Source organism: Chelon labrosus (assembly GCF_963514085.1).
Source record: "Chelon labrosus genome assembly, chromosome: 13".
NCBI lineage: Eukaryota > Metazoa > Chordata > Actinopteri > Mugiliformes > Mugilidae > Chelon > Chelon labrosus.
Genome location: NC_140346.1, coordinates 21777214 through 21796908, shown reverse-complemented (window position 1 = coordinate 21796908; position 19695 = coordinate 21777214). Strand labels below are relative to the sequence as shown.

Genomic DNA, 19695 nt, shown 5'->3' with positions numbered 1-19695 from the left:
GGTCGAACCGAAGAGCTGGCAGAGATCTCCAGAGGCAGATAAGTGAGCAGTTCAGTCCAGATGCTGTCCGAGTCAATGAGAGAAGTCTGTTTAGAGTGTTAATGCGCCACAGACTTGTCTCCAAAGCTCTCGTGCCTTTGATTTCGTTTGTTTAGTGTGTCTCGACAGCCCTTCCCGCCATGATGGCAAACACAGGGAGGTTTGTTTAGGAGTCTCTCTGTTAGTCAATACAGAACAGGTTTCAAGGTTACTCTGCGGGCCTGCTTCGTGAGGCAGCCTGTCACCAACATGTCCTCCCTGTGTGGCCTGCAGGCTCTGGTCGCTGTCACCTGAAAAGCATCCCTCCACTCTGCACTGGTGAGATTAAACCTGAGGGATTTGTACTTCTCACCGTCTGCCTGTCAGGAGCTGTGTGCAGAGTGACGAAGCATGTTGTGACGGCTGTCTTCGTGGTATCGGCTGGATGAATGGATGGCTGTTTAATCTGCGCCTGGAAAGAAGATTTGAGGATGGGGGAGAGAGAGAGAGAGAGGGCAATTAGAGGGGAGGGGGATTTAGTGACCGAGGCAATGATGAGTCTGACTGTCGGGTGCATTTCACCTGCAGAGGGCTGAGCGTGTCTTCCACTCGCTAACACAATGTGATAATGTCGTCTGGCAGTGAATCTGAGGTGATTTGAACATGATCATCTCGGCAGCAGAGCAGCCGAACGGACAGGAGGAGGTGATGAAATTTTTATGAGGTGATTGTGTTATACAGTATGTGGTCCAGTCTTAAGTTGCTCCCTCGTGACATCCCAATACGATACTGAGACTTTGTTTATCACTATCTCGCTCTGGATATTCATTGACTAGACTGTGAACTGTGGCCAGAGAGCTGTTGTACACAAACATTCGTGACAAACTTGTTTTAGAGGTTTGTAGAGTGCATGTTTCTACTCGCAGGGATGTACACAAAGCAGTTTTCCCTTTGGGCTTTGTATGACTGTAATATTTACCCTTTAGTGTCTTCCAGGGCTGGTACTGAGGATTAATGCCTCTCTATTTTATTTACTACGAATGTGTGATTCACAGAGTCACTAAAATGTTGCAACATGTTATTGTGAAAGTGGTCACATTTTTCCACAGAAGGAGACGTCTTCAGAGTTGTTTTTAATAATATAAAAGAGGAAATTCACACATTTGTGACCAACAATCAACTTGATAACCACAAATTAGTTGGTAACAGTGTCCAGTAGTTTCATTAAATAACAAAACATGGAAGACAACAGTCTGAAGCCACACCAGCAATCTTGTTTCAGTTTTCTTCAAGCTAAATGCTAAAATCAGCATGCTCACATGCTCGGTGTTTAGCATTTTAGCATGCTAAAATCAGCTAATTTGGCAACCATTTAAAGCCATGCTAGCAGCTCTGTGTGTGTTTACTTGAAGCTACACGTTAACATAAACATGCTAATATGCTCACAATGACAATGTTAGCTAGCAGCTTTTTTTTTTTTGGTTTGTTTTTTGATTATATATTCACTAATATTAGCTATTGTATATCCACTGCACTAGCATGCTAACTGACCCAAAATGACACTTCTAAAAATTATGTTTAACTAGCGTGCAATGTTTTCCTTGTTCACAAGGTGTTTACCTTGTTTACTGTGTTAGCATGCTAACAATAGTTAATTTAAAGCAATGGCACTAGCATGCTAATCTGCTCACATTAAAAAAATACTAATATGCTAATATTTATTAAGTATGTATGTAGTAAGTAGACTGTTAGCATGCTAACATGACCAGTAATATCCCCGAGTGGAAATGTAGGAATTCAGCAAATAATTATAGACTGAACTGAATAGATATTTTTGACTGGGATCATGTAATTCATAATATTATTTTTGCCATTTTTTAAATAGTTAGTCCTTGTTCAGTAGTTATGTTAAACATTGTCTCCACCTTTCTCCACCAATGCACTGTCACAAAGCGGCAGCGAGTTTAAGTCACGAGTGACCGAGAGAGTCGAGTGGTATTATCACCAGTGGGCCTGAATACACGAATGTGTGGCTGCGGGAGCTTTTCTGCAACCAGAGAGGGAATCATCCTGACAGTCTGTGACTAGGCTCTTTTCGCCTGTCTGCCTCTCTGTGCGTCAGATGCGGGGCCCGAGCTGGACGGGGCCTCCGGCGGTCCAGTGTGTGCCTACATCACCCCCGTCCAGAGCCGAGGGACTGTCGCTTCCTATCTCCTCTTGGTTTATGGCTGTGGGACAGTCAGCGCTCGCTATACTGACTCCTCTATGATGGCGATGAGTACTGTAAATGACTTCGCACCGCACGTGAGATGCTGACTGAGCTCTCGGAGCCTCTAATCGATTGACCCTCTTTTAGAGCCCGTCGTGGCTTGTTAATTGGTCTCCAGCTCCCTGCTGACACAGTGACCCTAATGGAAGAGAATTACTGCTGTCTCGTCATGCATTAACCTCCCTCCTCCGCCCTCCTTTTCATCAACCCTCCCTCCCTCTCAGACCTAACCTCTGCTCCCATCCCCCCTCGGCTCACGCTCTGGTTTCACAGCAGCTGGGTGGACGGGGGTGGGGGGTAGGGGGGTTGAAGTCCACATGCACTCCCGTCCTGTCACATGTCCTTGTGCCTCTGAGAGCTGCAGTCAGGTGACATTGCCAACCAAATTAAAGCGCCAAAAGGCAAACACTTAACTGTGGGTGCACGCTGTTGTCCCTTAATTAGGTTAAACATAATTTAGGCATGGCCGGGGTTATGAGAGGCCTCTTTGCTCAAGAGGTCAGATCATGCTTCAGGGCGTACGAACAAAGCACGTTTCTGTGCATCTTTATTGTCTGTGTTTTCATGGAAAATGTTGCGGAATTATTGCCGCAATTAAATATTATTTTCAGCACACAGATAAATTATACGAGATTCCTTTCAAGAGGAGACATCTTTAAAATGTCAGTGAATGAGACCACGTGTGATCCAGAAACAGATGAAGTTTGTGTGTCATTGTGTTTTTGTTGTGCTGCTGAGCTCACCTCCTGTGGCTGCTGCCTCCATTATTTACAAATGTGAATATTTCATGACGACATCAGTGCTGGGACGTTGGGAGAAGGCTGCCCTAACGAGCCCTAAAACGAACTGTCAAATGCTCCTCTGTGGCGCTACATAAACTGCACGGAGGGGCCCGTAATAAAACAAGATCTCAAGTTTTAGGTTTAACTGCTACAAGAGAAAAAGTGCAGAAAATATCAGCCGATCGTCGGTTTTCCTGAGGAAGAGCCTCGAGCATGTTTACTCTGCTTTTATCTGAGAAGCAAGCACCTTGTTATACAAGCTGTGAAACAAGGGCAGCAAACGACACGACAATGTGAACCATCTCATTTTGTATTATACATAAACAGACCAGACTCCAACTTGCTGTTTTGTCCGCTGTAGTAATATAAATCTGTGCAGACGTATCCTCTGAGGGGGAGAGGATAAAAGAGCCAATGTCATTAAAAGTCAGTGGCTCACAGACTTCATTGTGCATGTGAGAGTGTTTGCACGTCATGAGTCAGAGAACGGAGTGCGTTTGAAGAGACGGAGAGAGAGTGAAACTGAGGGCTGAGCAGCGCTGCTCTTACAGACTGTCAAAGAAGAGCCATGTAACTCTGGTTGAGGGTCAAGAGTTAGTAATCTCACTCAGAGTGATTTAAAAAAACGACCCTTTTTCAGAAGCTTCTAAACTTGTTTTGTCTGCTGTCGGTTTTTATTCCAATAATAACCAAACTTTTCTTCTGCTTTCCTTGCAGTGAGGGCGTCTTCAAGTGTCCAGAGGATCAGCTGCCGTTAGACTATGCCAAGGTACAACTAATGCCTTCTCGCTCTCATCTACCCCAGTCCCAAACTAAAGACCGAAGCATACACCACTACAAGACTCCTTGAGCTAAATGCTAAATATTAAAAATATTAAAGACTTGTCACTGTATCAAAACACCCAGGTGATATTTGGGAGGGGGGGCTCTAGCTTTGATGCTGCGTTTACGCTAGCAGCCAAAGAGTAACAGGCTACAATTAATTTTTCAATGGATGCTATGGAGGCGATTTGTGGCGACAAACTGACACCTGACACGCTACATATCGAAGTTGAACTCACTTGTCGGACAACGAACAACAACAATGTCCAACTACATTGAGTGACCCACCAACAGTGTAGCTAGCGACTCATGCTACTTTTGTCACTTGTGGCGTGAAGACAACATTGTGCTTTCCTTAGTTTCCCAACAGTGAGAAGTAAAATTCCTGCCTTCAAATGGAGTAGTGTTTACTGTGGTGTACACAAATTTCCATGTCGTAACCGACTCACAACTTCCATTTGAAGGCAGCAAAAATGTTTACCATGAATTACAGTAAATTCCAAACCGCTCATCTCATTTGCTCACATACAGGAACTTATAACATGATTTTTAAGGTAATTTGCTGGCTTCAAGAAGAACTTGTGAGGAATGGTTAACATGAGGAGTCATTTACAGCGCTGTCACATCTGCACATCGCAACTTGTGAACTTGGACTGTATCAAAATTTCTGCTTATAAGGTTGTGAATACTACAAGAAGGGAGCTGTTTGTGTGGCTTAGTCGTGACCATGAAAAAACACAACAGCATTGGAAAGCAGCACATGATCCCCACCATTTTAGCATGCTAACATCTGCTAATTAGCATTCGTCCCCCATTGTGGGACGAATAAAGGTTTTTATCTTATCTTTTCTTATCTTTCTTGTCCTGAACCTGTTGTACAGGTATTTGGACATACTGAAAGTAAAGCCACTAGCCAGGTAAAAAATGCTGAAATAGTGCTGAAAGAATAATTACAAATAAAAATAAAATACAAACTAAAACTGTAACCCTACGAGGATCGTGAAAAAATAAAACTGAAACTGGTCATTTATAATTTTTTTCTCTGGCATAAATGAAAGTAGAATAGTTTACATACAGGTGCTTCAAAAATGTAAATAGACCTGTCTAACCAGGAGTAAAATGCAAATCAGAGTGGAGACAAGAAGCTTCAAAGCAATTTAGATATAGTTGGGATTAAAGATGCAAATAGTCAGAAACAGTTTTCGTCTCTACTGGTTAATTTCTGGAGAACATAAAGGGAGTAATCCTTGTCTTAGCCCAAATTTCATTAGAGATTTCATTACTGAGGATAATTTATTAAAACCACTGCATAGTGAATTGCTCCCCGACCAGAAAGAAATTTCTACTGAACCCTTAACTGCAGTTAATCAGATTGTGCCTGAGGGGATAATGACTTACTGTGGTCAGAGTCAGAGGATGTCTCTCTCTCACACATGATATCCCTGTTGCAAAGTAAGAGACTGCAATTCAAAGATAAGAGACGAGGAATGTTTTTTTTTTTTAGTGCCGATTTTTGGGGAAAGGGGAAAACTGTACGTTCAGGGGTTAACCTAACAGCGCTGCAGGAGCATCAGCGGGGCAGCAGTGCAGGGCTGCATGCTGTGCTGAGAGCGATGAAGGCGTCTGTAATAGCAGGGACTCCCCGCGGGAAGGATGTGCTCATGGCACACCTGTCAGACGTTGTTATTTACCAAGGCTCCCAGTCGCCTGCAAATTACTCCATCCTGGTGGTCTCCTGTCAGGGTTCTAGTAACGCTCGCTGCACACTGTCCTTCGAAAAACATGCACAAACCTCGCGCTTGACAGCGTTGTAGTCGTTAATGGATTGTGCTGCTCCTGCTGAAGCTGTGGTGTGGGGCCAACAATCGCTGCAGCAGACAGAATAAAACCCCCAAGTTGGAGCTCCGAAGAGCTTAACCCGCCTGATCTGCCTGGGACTAAGTTATTAAAAGGTCATTATTGCCGTCCCCCCGCAGATTCCAAGACTGGAACAATGAGAGTGTGTTTGCTTTAGAGGATTTTTTCCTCTTTGTTTCTCCTCAGAGAATGTGATTATGGCAGGGAAATACCATCTGCTCCTTCTCTATAAGTTTAGTGCAGCTTTTATATATCTGAGCTCAACTTTAGATCATATTTAACAGACTTTTTTATTTCATCGGTTAGGGGCTTCTATCGCCGAACAAAGCTGCTACTAACAGCGAGTGAGGGAAGCGTTTTTATTGTAGATGATTTTTTAAAATTTTTAACTTGAGGTCGATGGCTCCCATGCGAGCACAGTTGTTACTGTTACCGAGCTGCTATTTGTTCACGGGGCTGTTGTGACATTTTGAGGAAGTGGCTTTTCTTGTTTGACCAGTGCTTAGCTCATGTGACAGCACGGGGGGGATGGAGATGCAGAACAGAGCAGTAAATCCTCGGGACAGCGAACTGTAGGGAAGGATTTGGGGTGTTTGTGCAGAAAACTGACTCATCCTCATCACTCAGTGACCGAGGATAAATAAATCCTTTCCTCCCTCTCTCTCTCTGAGTCTCTCTCAAAGGTCCCTTAAACCCATAAACTAACTCATTATCACAAAGGATGGCTTGACTGGCGCTGCAGTTTGATGAGGGTGTCTTTTCTGTAGCTGAACATTTAACCTTTTGGAAAATATTTGCTTTTCTTTTAATACTCAACTCCGTGTGGCTGGGAGTAAAGATAAAGCTACGCGTGGCAGTATTTTCTGCCTTTACTCATCCAGTAGACACAGTGATGCTGGTTCACGGCGTCGGTGGCTGATCTGAGCGTCCATCTGACTTTATTTTCCCAGTCTCACTGAGTCTCAACTCACAAATGCTACAGTTAATTTCCTAAAACAGATGGCCACTGCAAACTTTAATGGGGCAGGAGTAAATGTTGGATCTGTTGGGGACTACTTTCAGCTGTGGATGAACACATTTTGCGCCGCAGAGAGTATTTACAACAGGAGGACGGCTCAATAACTGCAGTGGCCGTGTTTTATGACGCGTCACTCAATGCACTGGAGCAGCTTTTATATGTGGCATTAAAAACTAAGGGTTTATGAAGCTGTGTGCACAGTAAATATTGAGGGATTTGGTTATAATAAGAAAAAATGACAAATCCTAACATTTACAAACATCTTTATTGGGTTCAGTATTTATAATTCTTTACGGTATGTAGCGCTGTGGTTTAACATCGAAGTGTCCCAGTCTCATTGGTGTCACATAAGCTGTTTTCCGCATTAGGACTTGAATTCTTTTTAGCTAAACAATTGTTAAGTTTTAAAGTACTTAACCAAAAATATAATACGTTTTCAGAAGGACAGCAGCCACTGGTTAATCACACATTCATAAAGATTTTAGAGGCACTTTTGTAGAATTATAAAAAAAAGTGTATTATAATATTCAGCTTCCATTATAGATGTCCCTGTACTTTCTTCTTCAGATCTACCCTGACCCAGAGCTGGAGCAGCAGATCCTGGCTCTGCCCATCCGCTGCATCCACAGCGAGGAGGGCTGCCGCTGGACCGGCCAGATGAAGCAGCTGCAGGTGAGAAGCCGTTGTCTCCTCTCCTACCCGTCTCCCACCTCCTCCCCTGTTTCGGAGCGTGTGTATGTTGACATCATGTCGCCGTGTTCCCCTCAGGGCCACTTCTCCACCTGCGCCTTCAACGTGATTCCCTGCCCCAACCGCTGCTCCGTCAAGCTGACGCGTCGCGACTTGCCCGACCACCTGCAGCACGACTGCCCCAAACGCAAGGTCAAGTGCGAGTTTTGCGGCAGCGAGTTCACCGGTGAAGCCTACGAGGTAAACACTCCAAACCAGTTTTTTTTTTTTTTTTTACTGTTACAGCCCAGCGGGAGTTTGACGTCAGCAGCAAGCAGGTACGATGACTCATGACTTCCACAGTATATGAAAGGTGTCTTTGTGAAAAGCAGCAGGAAAAACTAATACATGCATGTCAGCGCCTCAGGAGAGTGTCGGCCTGTTTTAAAATATCATGTGTGTTGGTAGAAGGAAAGAATCTTTGACTGTGTCTTTCATACTGAAAGCGTTGTGGTGCCTCAGGCTCCTCAGTAACACCTCTGCTATTTCTACCAGCCTGCCCCTCCTCTATTTACACTAGTGTCCCCTCTGCACACAGTAACATTAATCCAATTCTTAACTCTGACATTATATGTTCAGATTCATTTGGATTCTGCCTTCTGGACTGGAAACTTTAACCATGACTGGTTGACATTGTAAACGCCATTAGATATGATCAGTAAACATCTTATTCTGGGATATATTTAATCAGCTCTAGACAACGTAGGCACTGTTCAGACCTGGTATTAAAATCCATCTCCACAGCTGCTGTCTCTTATGGATCAGAACCACCAAACAGTTTGTGGTGTGTGCGTCCTGATTTGGGGATATGATACAAATTATAGAACACAGTGAGCTGTTGAGCCTCTCTCGCTCGCTCAAAGCACACACGCTAAGTTATTATGTATTTATTTAGTTATTTGCGCCACGTTGTTATTTTTTTTACAGACTAGCACAAAGCTCCGATTATGATTTAAACTCTACTGGAAGTAGTGGAAGTAAAATGCTGTACAGTACTAAAGGTTCATAAAGACACCATTCATATGTTGAGGAAGCACTTAAATCCACATGGCTAATTTGCATACATCAACTTGAACACATCTCATATATAGCCCCACATTAGCAGCTAATGTGATCACAAGCCACTAAATGGACCTTGAAAGGTATATTGTTGTTGTTAAATGAGATAGATAAAGCCTCTGTAAGAAATGTTGCATTGTTTTGTTGATTAAAATGTATTTTCTTAAATCTACAGACTGTATTTGTCGCCTGGATTGACTTTATTAGCATATAAACTTGTGTTTTCTTTCTATCCCAGAACCACCAGGGTGTGTGTCCTCAGGAGAGCGTTTACTGCGAGAACAAATGCGGGGCGAGGATGATGCGTCGTCTGCTGTCCCAGCACAGCATGGCCGAGTGTCCCAAACGCACGCAGCCCTGCAAGTACTGCGGCAAGGAGTTTGTCTTCGACACAATCCAGGTCGGTTTCATGCCAAGTTTATTCCTTAAGTGACCTTTTAAAGTCCTTTCCTTTTAGTCAATAGCCATTTAAAATTTGTCATGATAAAGTGCAGAGATATGCTTTGTCTCCTTCAAGTGTCATTTGTCCTCCGCGTGGCTCCTTCCAGCCTCAGTAGACCCAGATGGCAGAGGCGCCATTCATGGTGTCTCTGCCGTCTCGTGGCTGCTGGCTGTTAGCGTGAGCTGCTTTTTTTTTTTCTGTCTAGACTTTTATATGAGGGCACCTGCTGCTGCACACATCTGGCCAGAGGCTGAGCAGTCAGTGTTACTCCGCCCTTCCCCCACACTTTGGTTTCCAGATATAAAATCTCAATCTTGGTCACTGCAGTCAGAAAGCTGCTGTTTTATTTACTCCTCGGATGATGGACACTGCTATTTTTTTGGCAAACAACCCTCAATATATATCGTTCTAAATGGTTTTATATAAACGGAAGACTTAATAATAATTTCATTTCATTTTTCAAGCAAAAATACAAAATAATTTCTGTTTTCAACCCTTCAAGTGTCAAGAAATTCTACTGTCCTCTTTTATCTCATTGTAAATTGAGATGAGGGTTTCACGAGAACAAAATAAGACATTTAAAGATGTAAACTTGATATTTTTAACAATTATCTGTATTTTATAGGCAAAATGATTAATGATTTAATAAAAAAAAACATCAGTTAATACTTATTTTGTCTATAAAACATCAGAAATAAAAATAATAAAGACGAAAATGCCCATCCAAGTCTTTTGAACCCCACGGTGACCTCTTCAAATAGCTTTGAATGTTCAAAAAGCAGCACCAAATCCTTTCATTTAAGAATCATAAAAAAAATGAAATAACTTATTTCTTTTTCTAGTCCGCTTCTCCGGCCTCGGTTTTAAACCCATGTGTAATTTGTTTGAACTTTCAAGGACATACAGCCATTAATTTGCAACCCCGTTGTGCCGCCTGTGTTCTTATCGCTCTCGTCGTCCTCCACAGAACCACCAGTACCACTGCCCTCGCTTTCCTGTCCAGTGCCCGAACCAGTGTGGCACGCCCAACATCGCCCGAGAGGACCTGGCCAACCACGTGAAGGACAACTGCGGCAGCGCGCTCGTTCTCTGCCCCTTCAAAGACGCCGGCTGCAAACACAGGGTGAGTCTGACCTGCATCATTTAACCTGGAGAAGACAGTTTCTGGCTCTGGAGGTGTTTTTCATGTTTACACCATTACTGATATTAACTAATCAGTTATATGTTCTTCTTGTCCTTGGTCACCACGTCCAAGTGGTGGCTTTATTCCCCTTTTCAAACATACATTGCACTGCCTGTAGGGTTTATTTTAATGAGAGCAACACTTCTACATCCTGACAGCACATTTCGGTCTATTTTTAAATCTCACATCAATTTGTGGAAATGCGGACACGCTCGAGGAAGAGCGACAGACGAGCTTCAAACTCTACACTGTCGGCTCGGCGCTTTGTTAAGACTCTGAGAGCATCTGGAAATCTTGACATGTAGTATTTTCACATGGACTGATGGAAACAAAAAAAAAAAAAACATGTTTCCACAACAGCCTGTCCGCATTTTATCATATTCAGTGCACATATGAGCTAAAATCACGTTATTTTTAGTTTTTAAAGAAAACATCAGCTACAATTAACAGTTTCACAACTTTTCTTTTTCTCTAATTAAAATAATGTTTAATTTAGGGTTTGAATAATTTATTAGCAGCTAAATTAAACATAAATGGTGGTAGAAGATGAATAATTTCAAATCCAGAAAGTTTCTAATTTACACAAAATGTTCTTTTGCGTCACATTATATAACTTTATGTGATCTGTATGTGTAACACGTCCTCCTCCTTAATCACTCTGCTGCAGCTTCTACATGATTAATCTGTTCTGTCTCGCTTCAGTGCCCCAAACTGGCTATCGGCCGTCACCTGGAAGACACCACTAAGTCCCACCTGACTATGATGTGTAACCTGGTGGGTCGCCAGCGGCAGGAGATCCTGGAGCTGCGGAGGGAGATGGAGGAGCTGTCGGTCAGCCACGACGGCGTCCTCATCTGGAAGCTCAGCGACTATTCCCGCAAACTCCAGGAGGCCAAACTCCGAAGCAACCATGAGTTCTTCAGCCCGCCCTTCTACACTCACCGCTACGGCTACAAGCTGCAGGTGTCGGCCTTCCTGAACGGCAACGGCAGCGGCGAGGGGTCCCACCTCTCCGTCTACATCCGAGTGCTACCCGGGGAGTACGACAACCTGCTGGAGTGGCCCTTCTCCTACAAGGTGACGTTCTCCATCCTGGACCAGAGCGACCCGTCGCTTTCCAAACCCCAGCACATCACGGAGACCTTCAACCCCGACCCCAACTGGAAGAACTTCCAGAAGCCCAGCAGCAGCCGCAACTCGCTGGACGAGAGCACCCTGGGCTTTGGCTACCCCAAGTTCATCTCGCACGAGGAGATCAAGAAGAGGAACTACATCCGAGACAACTGCATCTTCATCAAGGCTTCTATAGAGATTCCCCAGAAGATAATGGCTTGAGATCTGACTTTTCTGTTCATGAAGGAGACAGATGGGTTAAAAACTGGAACTGACACTTAACCTTGAAAACTTCTACACACTTACCCTTTAGACTTTCTGCCCTTGCAGCCTCTCCACCACAGATCTTGAAGTGAGTCTGTTTGGCTGTGTGAGTTGACTCGAAGGACCTTGATATATCACAGAGGAGACAGTGTTTGGTCTGCAGAGCCATCACTCTCTGGTGTTTCTTTTTTATTAGTTGTTTTCTATCCGTTTGTTGACCTTTTATCACAGTCTACAACAAAAAGCCTTGGAAATCAAACAGTGCCTAGAGAGTTTATCTTAAGTTATACTTTTGTTGTCGTTTCCACAGTACAGATGTTAAAGATTATGGAACAGATATAAAAATAAGGGTGAAGGGCTTCACTAAGCCGCTGCACTTAAAGTAGAAAGATTTTTAAAAAAAAGTTAGAGGAGTCCCGTTTTATTTGGGGTGATCTAATGAAGAGGGAGCTCAGCAGACTCAAGCTCAAGCCCAACTGCCTTTTGTTTACATGCTCATACAGTACACTGATCCCTTAACAAATGCATAGTCCCCAGTAAGAACTATTTCTGAGGTTTGTGTACACACAAACAAACCAATCAATGTCTCCAGGAGAGAAACTTGGAGCTCAGACTGTGGTAATTTTAATGTTTTAGTGGAATAGTTTGATTTTTGGTGAAGACGACTGAGTTAAAGGGGAATTCTGTACGATAATTTCCTAAAATGGTAGCTTGTTAGCCTAGCATAAAGACTGGAAATAAGTGGAACCAGCTACCATGGGAAACCAAATCCACCTACTAGCACATGTTAAGTGCAATGATTTCATGCATACAAATTTGAACGCAGCCCAGCTAGTTGTTTCCTCTTGTTTCTAGTCCTTATGCTATGCTAAGCTAATTGCAGCTAACTCGCTTTAGTTTTAAATGGAACAGAAAGCTAAGGAAGGTGGTATCAACTTTTTCGTTTCGCTCAACAAAAAGATATACATTTCCGAAGATGTCGAACTTTTCCTTAATCTACTGTTCAACTTTTAAAACCACACAAAAAAAATAATATTTTCTTTACCAGCCAACAATGAAGTCACAGTCTCCTCTTCCCTGTCTGTGACTTGTGTTTGTAGGTAGTTGAACTCGATAGCTTCAGGAGCGTGCCGATGTTTGCAACCCAGACTTCACAGTGTCCCTAAGAGGCTTCATATCTGTTGTGGAGTCCACCAATAAAAGAAACAAAAAGCACCTTTTGTGGGTCTTCAGATGTGCAGAGCAGACAAAGAGGCCAGCTGTCGGAGTACACGTGCATTTAATAGTGAAGGAAAAGCCATGTGGCCTTTTTATACAGTATGTCTTCGCATGAGGGTTTTAGGGGTGAGCAGGGCAACATAAACACATGCATGCTTCATGTGCAACCACCTGGATCACACTTTTGTACTGTAACCTGTATTCTTGAAATCCCCTCCCGTTGATGGCTAATCTGTCTCTTTTTCTTTTTTTTTTTTTTTGGACCATTTGAAAGTTGACAAACTGTTGAAATGAAACGTGTTTTTTTTGTTACGTTTTTTTTGTTTTTATATACGGAAAATGTGAACGCTGTTGGTAATATAACCTATAAAGACAATGAACACTTGGCTGTGAAGTGTGTTTTCCGTAGCCTGGGCATGGACGACTTAAGGAGGCTGTTTGAAAGTGGACTGACTGCACCTTTGTGGTTATTATAATCACCGGTGCCTACCTTCAGCTCGACAAACTATGCGACGATGAGGAGGAACCCCACGCTACTCTTGTCTCCATCACAACACCATCAGAGTGGTGGAGGACTTTGACAATACACTCATGATCTATGTGAATACTAATGTAAAAATGCAGAAGCACATTCTGTCTTTTTATTACTATACATGGAAAAACTCTTGATTTCCTGTCATGATACCAGCTGATATTTTACAGTGATTTAACCAAGTGAGAAGATGAAAAACTTTTTTTGTAAGATTCTGTATTTTTAAAAGAAAAAAAAATGCTTCGCTGTTTTATACAAACACCTTTCGCTGGAGAGTCGGGGTTGACTTTGGGAATTTTCAGACCCTTTTCGTCTCTTTGGAAATTTGAATAATTTGTCTGTCCGTGTGGTTTGAGCCTCACATATTCTGTCTGTATTATTTCCTCTTAAAAGTATTTATTTTAACGAGCCATCGTGTGAGTTTGCACAGGTGGCACAAATGTTTTAATATGTTGATTGATGAGTGCTTGTCAATTTCTTAACTGAAATAAAATACCATATATTATAGCTGTTTGACCTGTTTGGTTGGTCAATTATACTGACTTCAATGAATCCTCACAACTTCATCTGAGAACATTTAGACATATGTTGTAAATGTGGCCTGGGAAAACCCCTGGAATATCACCCTCCAATATCCATGCAAATGAGTTGCTTTTGGTTTTAGTAAAATTACATTAAGCACAATACCTCACTGAGCAAGTTTTACTCAGATGAATGAGGCGCCAGCTTGTAATCCAGTTTGTGAGTTGGCTATAGATTGGGATGTGTGTGTAAAATGAACAAACTTGTTAGTAGATATTTTATGCGTTTTCAGAAATGGCGGATCCTCATCCCTAAATATTCTACATTATGGTCATCAGCTTGCTAAACTGTTAGCCTTGGTAGCTTCTTGACACCAACAGTTGCCTAGCAGTGGCGTTCTTGTCTCGACTTATGAAACCACTTGTACAGACGACCAGTCGATTAGTCGATTTCACTGCTGCGCTATGACGCTATTCGTCATCACTGATCACGTGAGAACAACATGAGCGCACCCGAGAGATGAGGAGCTAGCATCTGTTCATCAAGTGAGTGGAGATATTTAACTAAAGACAAAGTCGGTTCTACGGTGACATGCAAAAATGTAAGTCAGTCCTGAAATACGACAAAAGTAATACTGCAATGCACACTCATCTGCAAAGACATCCGCTACCGCGAGGAACGATCCCTCTCGCAATTTATCGGTGAATTTTCTTTGTCAAATATATTAGACCTTTAGCTGCTATGCACGAAAAATGCTTTAGAGAAATACTTTTAAATGCCACTGACGGTGCCGATTTATATACATATCTGTGGCTCGCAGTACTGAAGCTCGTGTGTTTATGGTCAGTTCTGTTGTGTCTGTCAGTTGACATTGTTGCAGTGGTTGTAGAACGTGTTTGTCCTTGGTGTCAGTGAACGCACCATGCAAGAGATTATAGTAGAGTTGAGAGTTTGCCGAGCAAGAGCCGCATATTATTGTCAGACGGTGTTTATGGTGTTGAGGTGGACTGCGGCCAACAGTAGTCCGTGTTCAAGGTTCAGTAAACTTGCAGAAAAGCCTCCGTAGCTTCCTTTGTGTGAGACTACAATATGTATTCAGGTCAAGATAGATTCCATTGTTGTAAAGCATTACTTTCTACTGTGTTTCATGTGTGACGTCATTGGCGACTAGTCGATGTCCACTCACCACCACATAATAGTTGAACTTAACTGAAGTCGGTCAGCTCCTGTTTATTACATTTATAAACGTAATAAAATACAATCACTGTTCAAACACCTAAAACGGGCTCTCAGGTCGTTGTAATATATAATTAGCTCTAAGGCTGCCATCAAATGAGGCTATGTTTGCCATGTTCGCGAGAATATGTCCTCTGTTGTGGCGAGCACGACCTCACAAGTAGAGAATTCTCTCTAGAGTTTAAGAGTTGTGAAGTAGTTGGTTGTGTTTTCCAAAATAGTGGATCCTCATCCCTTCATTTCCTATGTTACATTAGATTAGTCATTAAATTGCTAAACTTTTAGCCTCAGCGGCTTCCAGACGCCAACAGTTGCTTAGCAGCTGTATTCTTGCGACTTATAACTGATGTAACCACTTGAACGCCAAGTATTTTCTGTTCACCACTTCCCATGTCGTAAACGAAAGCTCTTTTCTAATAATATTTTCCTCCACCCTGACCTGCAGCCCCTCCTGTACTTAGTTTGCACTAAACCTAAGCCATTGGTGTTGATTGTTTTTAATGTCCTAGGCTGTTGGTAGTAGCTAGGCTCTGAGGAATCTGGTTGTTGTGACAGTAATACCACTCAGAAACACTAAAGAGGGAAAGCTGAAGAGTTCTGTGCTGGCACTTAGAAAACAGCTGAATAATTAATGCAATATTTTAACAATATTAATAGTTAATGATACTAAAAGGCAATGTAGCTCATCACTCCCATTTAGAAAACACATTTAGCCTTGTTTTTTCTGCTCATTAATAATCAAAACTAGCTGCAACAATAGAAGTTTGTTTATTGGCATCAGTGTTTTACAGTCCGCCTGAGCTTTCCTGTCGCATGTGCCAAGTTTCTTCTGTTTAGCTTCACTTTTAAGGACTCCGATCCAAACCAAAAAAGAGCCCCCTCTTCCACTCTAGATGTGATTTCCATCAGTGATCTAGGCCAGGGGTCAGTGCCTTTATTTAAGTCTCTACTGTTACTCTGCTGGAGTTGGAGGGAAGTGAAGGAGGAGAGGAAAGAAAGGGGGGAAGAGGAAGTGAGGCAGACACCAGCCCTCTTTTGAAGCCGTGCCAGGGGTTTGCATTAGCTTGCAGTTTGGATGATGTTGGGTGCAGTGGGATTTGGGGAAGAGGAAAATGAGCTTTTAACGTCAAAGTCACAAGGAGGTCCCTCAGGAGGACAGTCCTGTTTTCCACTTACTGTACAATGGCTGGCCAAAGTCTCCAGAAAACCTATAATCTGAGCTCTCTCGGTCGGCAGCTTTCTCTCTTAAAAATGAAAACAACATCTGTTTTAGGATCACAGCATGACTCTACTCTGCTTCTGTGCAAAGTGGCTTTTTGAGGATATTGCCAATATCCCTTGAAATAATTCATTCAGGAAAGCTGTTTTTAACTGAGAGGGGTCAATCTTTTCAGGGAGGGGTCCACTGCTCAATAATACATAGAGTTATTAGAAATGACAGCCTCAGAATTTCCTGGCACCGGGTGAACAACCAGCAGCCCTGTGCTGCTTCAGGGCGACGCAGAATCAAAATAGTAACAGCTAATTACACGTTGGTGAGCTCCGTGTTTCCCATGCAGAGCGGAGCGCAGTCACGTGCAGCTCGGTGTACAGCGCTCCCCTTTGGCTTTGCTCTCTTTCAAAGCCGCCACTCACTTAGTAAATGATTTGCAGGTACAGTCACGTTCACATACACTCAAATCAGCGTCATTCCTGCTTGGTGAGCTCAGCCTAACCTTTGGTGTATGAAAGTCAGAAGCCAGCCGGGTTGAATGGAGGAGGAGGTGGTGCTGGTGGTGGTGGTGAAGGCGGAGAAGGGCCCAACCCACGAGGCTTTCCTCGCCCATAAAGACTAACACATCAAAGAGGAGCTGTGGTTTATGATGCGGTGCCATGCTGTCGTGCCTCGTACTGAAGTTAAACAATTGTGCCTCACAGTGCTGAACTGAACCAGGGAGGTACATGAGAGAGGCGGTGTTCAACAGCAGCTAAAGACTCCCAGGAGGGGAAACATCTGAGCTGCACAGCAGGAGTTTCCTCATGAGTCAAACAAATTATCTGACAAGAAACTCACAGTTTGAGCATGGAGGATCATTCCTGACTTGGAAACGGGCGTTTGACTAAAAATGTTGAGCTACTTATTCACTGAGGACGACTCTAATATGAGATCTAGGAAGTGTGGTTTAGTGACTCCAGGGGAACTTTTAATTGCTAGAACTCTGCGTTTTAGAAAAGTGCTGTACAAATAAAGTTGTCTGTTTAGGAGGGAACCAGAAATTGTTTTAATTACTCGGTATATAAATCAAATAATTACTAGGGGCCAACAAATGGCTCCAACAGCCTCAAGTTTTTGTTGTGTCTTTATATTTCCTACATAGTCTTACCTAGTCATTAGCTTGCTAAATGATTAGATTGGGTAGCGTCTGCAAGCCACAGGCGACAGTAATGAAAGGATGAAGCCATTAGGTCCATCAGCATTTTAGATGAAAGCTAAGAGAAGAGTCTGGCAAATGTAAAGCTACTTAAGCTAATGTTAGCTCAAGTTACTGTGGTGTAAATTATGCTAACTTGAAGCTCATGGTAGCTACAACAAGTGGCTTCCACTAGAAAATGAAGTGAGTAATGGAGTTTCTTATAAAACATAACCTCTAACTTCACAAACTAATATAATTTAGTTTATAATATGCAAACACACTGGCTTTGGAAGCAGGCTAATTAGCTAGCTATCTGTAGGTGCTAACAATCACAGCTTACATTAACTAAAAAACGTGTGGTTTAATCAGTTCCTGTTTTGCTCTCGTGTTTTTCCTTTTGGTTTGCTTAATAAATGATATATTCTGAATACACATCACCTCTCCCAGTAGGCTATTTATTAAAAGGTAAATACTTTGAAGTGTGTGGTGATACCAGATCTACCTGTTTAAGAATCAGAGTAACACTGTCAACTGGTCTGACCTTTGTGCATGTTCAAACCATTATCCAAAATATAATCTTCTAATACTCAGAGGCACCCCGCCTATCCTTCAGTGAGTCACAGATATAATCCCACTTATCTTTAATAATCTGGAGCAGGCGCAAAGGTGCAAACCTGTGACTTGAGCTGAGCACGTCAGTAACACACAGCTCACACATAAATCATTTAATAAATATCGGAAACACTCAGCTGAGAGCTGGAGACTCAAACCACACACGCATGAGTCATCTAATTTAACGAGAGGCTTCTTACTCTCAGTGCGCGTTTCTATTTTTATGTGGAGCTTAATGTCCAGATTGAATTAACAGATTGCAAGACTTCCGATATTGAGATACTGAATGCGTGATTTTTTGTCATTTCTCCAACTTCCTCTTGGATTATACAGTATGTCTGGAAGCTTATAGTAGGGGCCACAGCTGCTGTGATAAGGTTGTCTGAATTCACTGATTATGACCAGTACCCAGCTGGCCTCTCTGACGCAACAGAATCTGAAAAACCAGCTGCATGATTTATTACATACAAAGAAAGAGAAAGACCCTCTCCCGCGTATTGATTTATGCATTCGCTCTGATGTATCCAGCCAGTGATTGATAGATTTCATCTCCTTTTAAAAGCCAGTCGGGTAAGACCAGGAGCAGTGACACGAGGCTAAAGGTCAATCTGACCCACTGTGGCTACCAGCCAGCAGTACACTGCTCCCAAGCCGGGATCAATTACTGGAAAATCAGACGTGAGCCTTTGGGGCAGGAATTTAGGAGGTTTTTCACATGTCAGACAGATCTGTGATTAATGAATCTGCTTCAGATATTCTGATCGGTCTGAAAACAACAGTATTTTTTAAATGTTTGTGGTATAAGTACAAACGGAACAAATAAAATATGCGATAATGAGGATTTTAACAGGCAAACGTGTTATTTATCATCATTCATGTTGCATGTTCATTTATTTAGCAATATCCATCTCCCGTATATTGATTACCAGCATGCGGCATGGTTTATATCATTCAGTCATTGATTTCCTTTGTGTTTTGCAAAATGTAACGAATTAAAGTTGCACCTGTCAATAATCTCTGGAAAATTCAATGACAGCGTGAAAATAAGGGGTCACCCATCATGATGAACTATAGACTCACACGGTTAGCGACTAGCTGGTGAACACAGAGAAGCATTTAGAAGCCCCAAAAGCCACATAGTTCATTCAGGAGATAGTGGAGGCCAAAGAATGAGCTAAAACAAACCAAATATTGCTGCTGGAGTCTTGGAATTTCTGCTTTCTGACTTTGCAAATAGCCGTTTGTTAATAAGTTTACCAGTAAAATGACCTGTATTGTTTTCTGTTTCCTCACATTGAAGAAGTAATAGAATTTAAGGTATCTATTAAAGGTATTTCAGATCAACGTAAGAGTCTCCAAAAGCATTTTGTTTTACGAATCTCCGTATTTACACACATTTTAAAGACACATTTTAAAACCAGCCATTATCTGACGCCCCCGCTAGCATTCTCCCAACAGCTCGGATGTAAACATCCACAGAGGTGTGAGTCTCTGTCGTCCGCTGTTTGCAAACTGTGATAGGGAAAAGGTTTGTTTTGGGCATCTGGCATCAGGAGAGAAACACCAGTGGAGCGATGTAACTGAGAAGATGTGTTGTACTTCAGTAGATACTTGAGCATTTTCTTT

The 19695-nt window shown here is 42.5% G+C and overlaps 1 protein-coding gene across 1 annotated transcript in view; it reads left to right on the top strand.

Annotated features, from left to right (window-relative positions):
* The window catches only part of traf4a (tnf receptor-associated factor 4a), a 34502-nt gene extending 20661 nt beyond the window's left edge, over positions 1-13841 (top strand). The window contains exons 2-7 of the mRNA XM_084558731.1: positions 3787-3838; positions 7334-7438; positions 7535-7696; positions 8793-8954; positions 9964-10119; positions 10882-13841. Of these exons, the coding sequence (XP_084414857.1) occupies positions 3787-3838; positions 7334-7438; positions 7535-7696; positions 8793-8954; positions 9964-10119; positions 10882-11514 (1270 nt within the window). The 3' untranslated portion in view covers positions 11515-13841. The remainder of the gene's footprint in view (positions 1-3786; positions 3839-7333; positions 7439-7534; positions 7697-8792; positions 8955-9963; positions 10120-10881) is intronic.
* The last annotated feature ends 5854 nt before the right edge of the window (positions 13842-19695 follow it).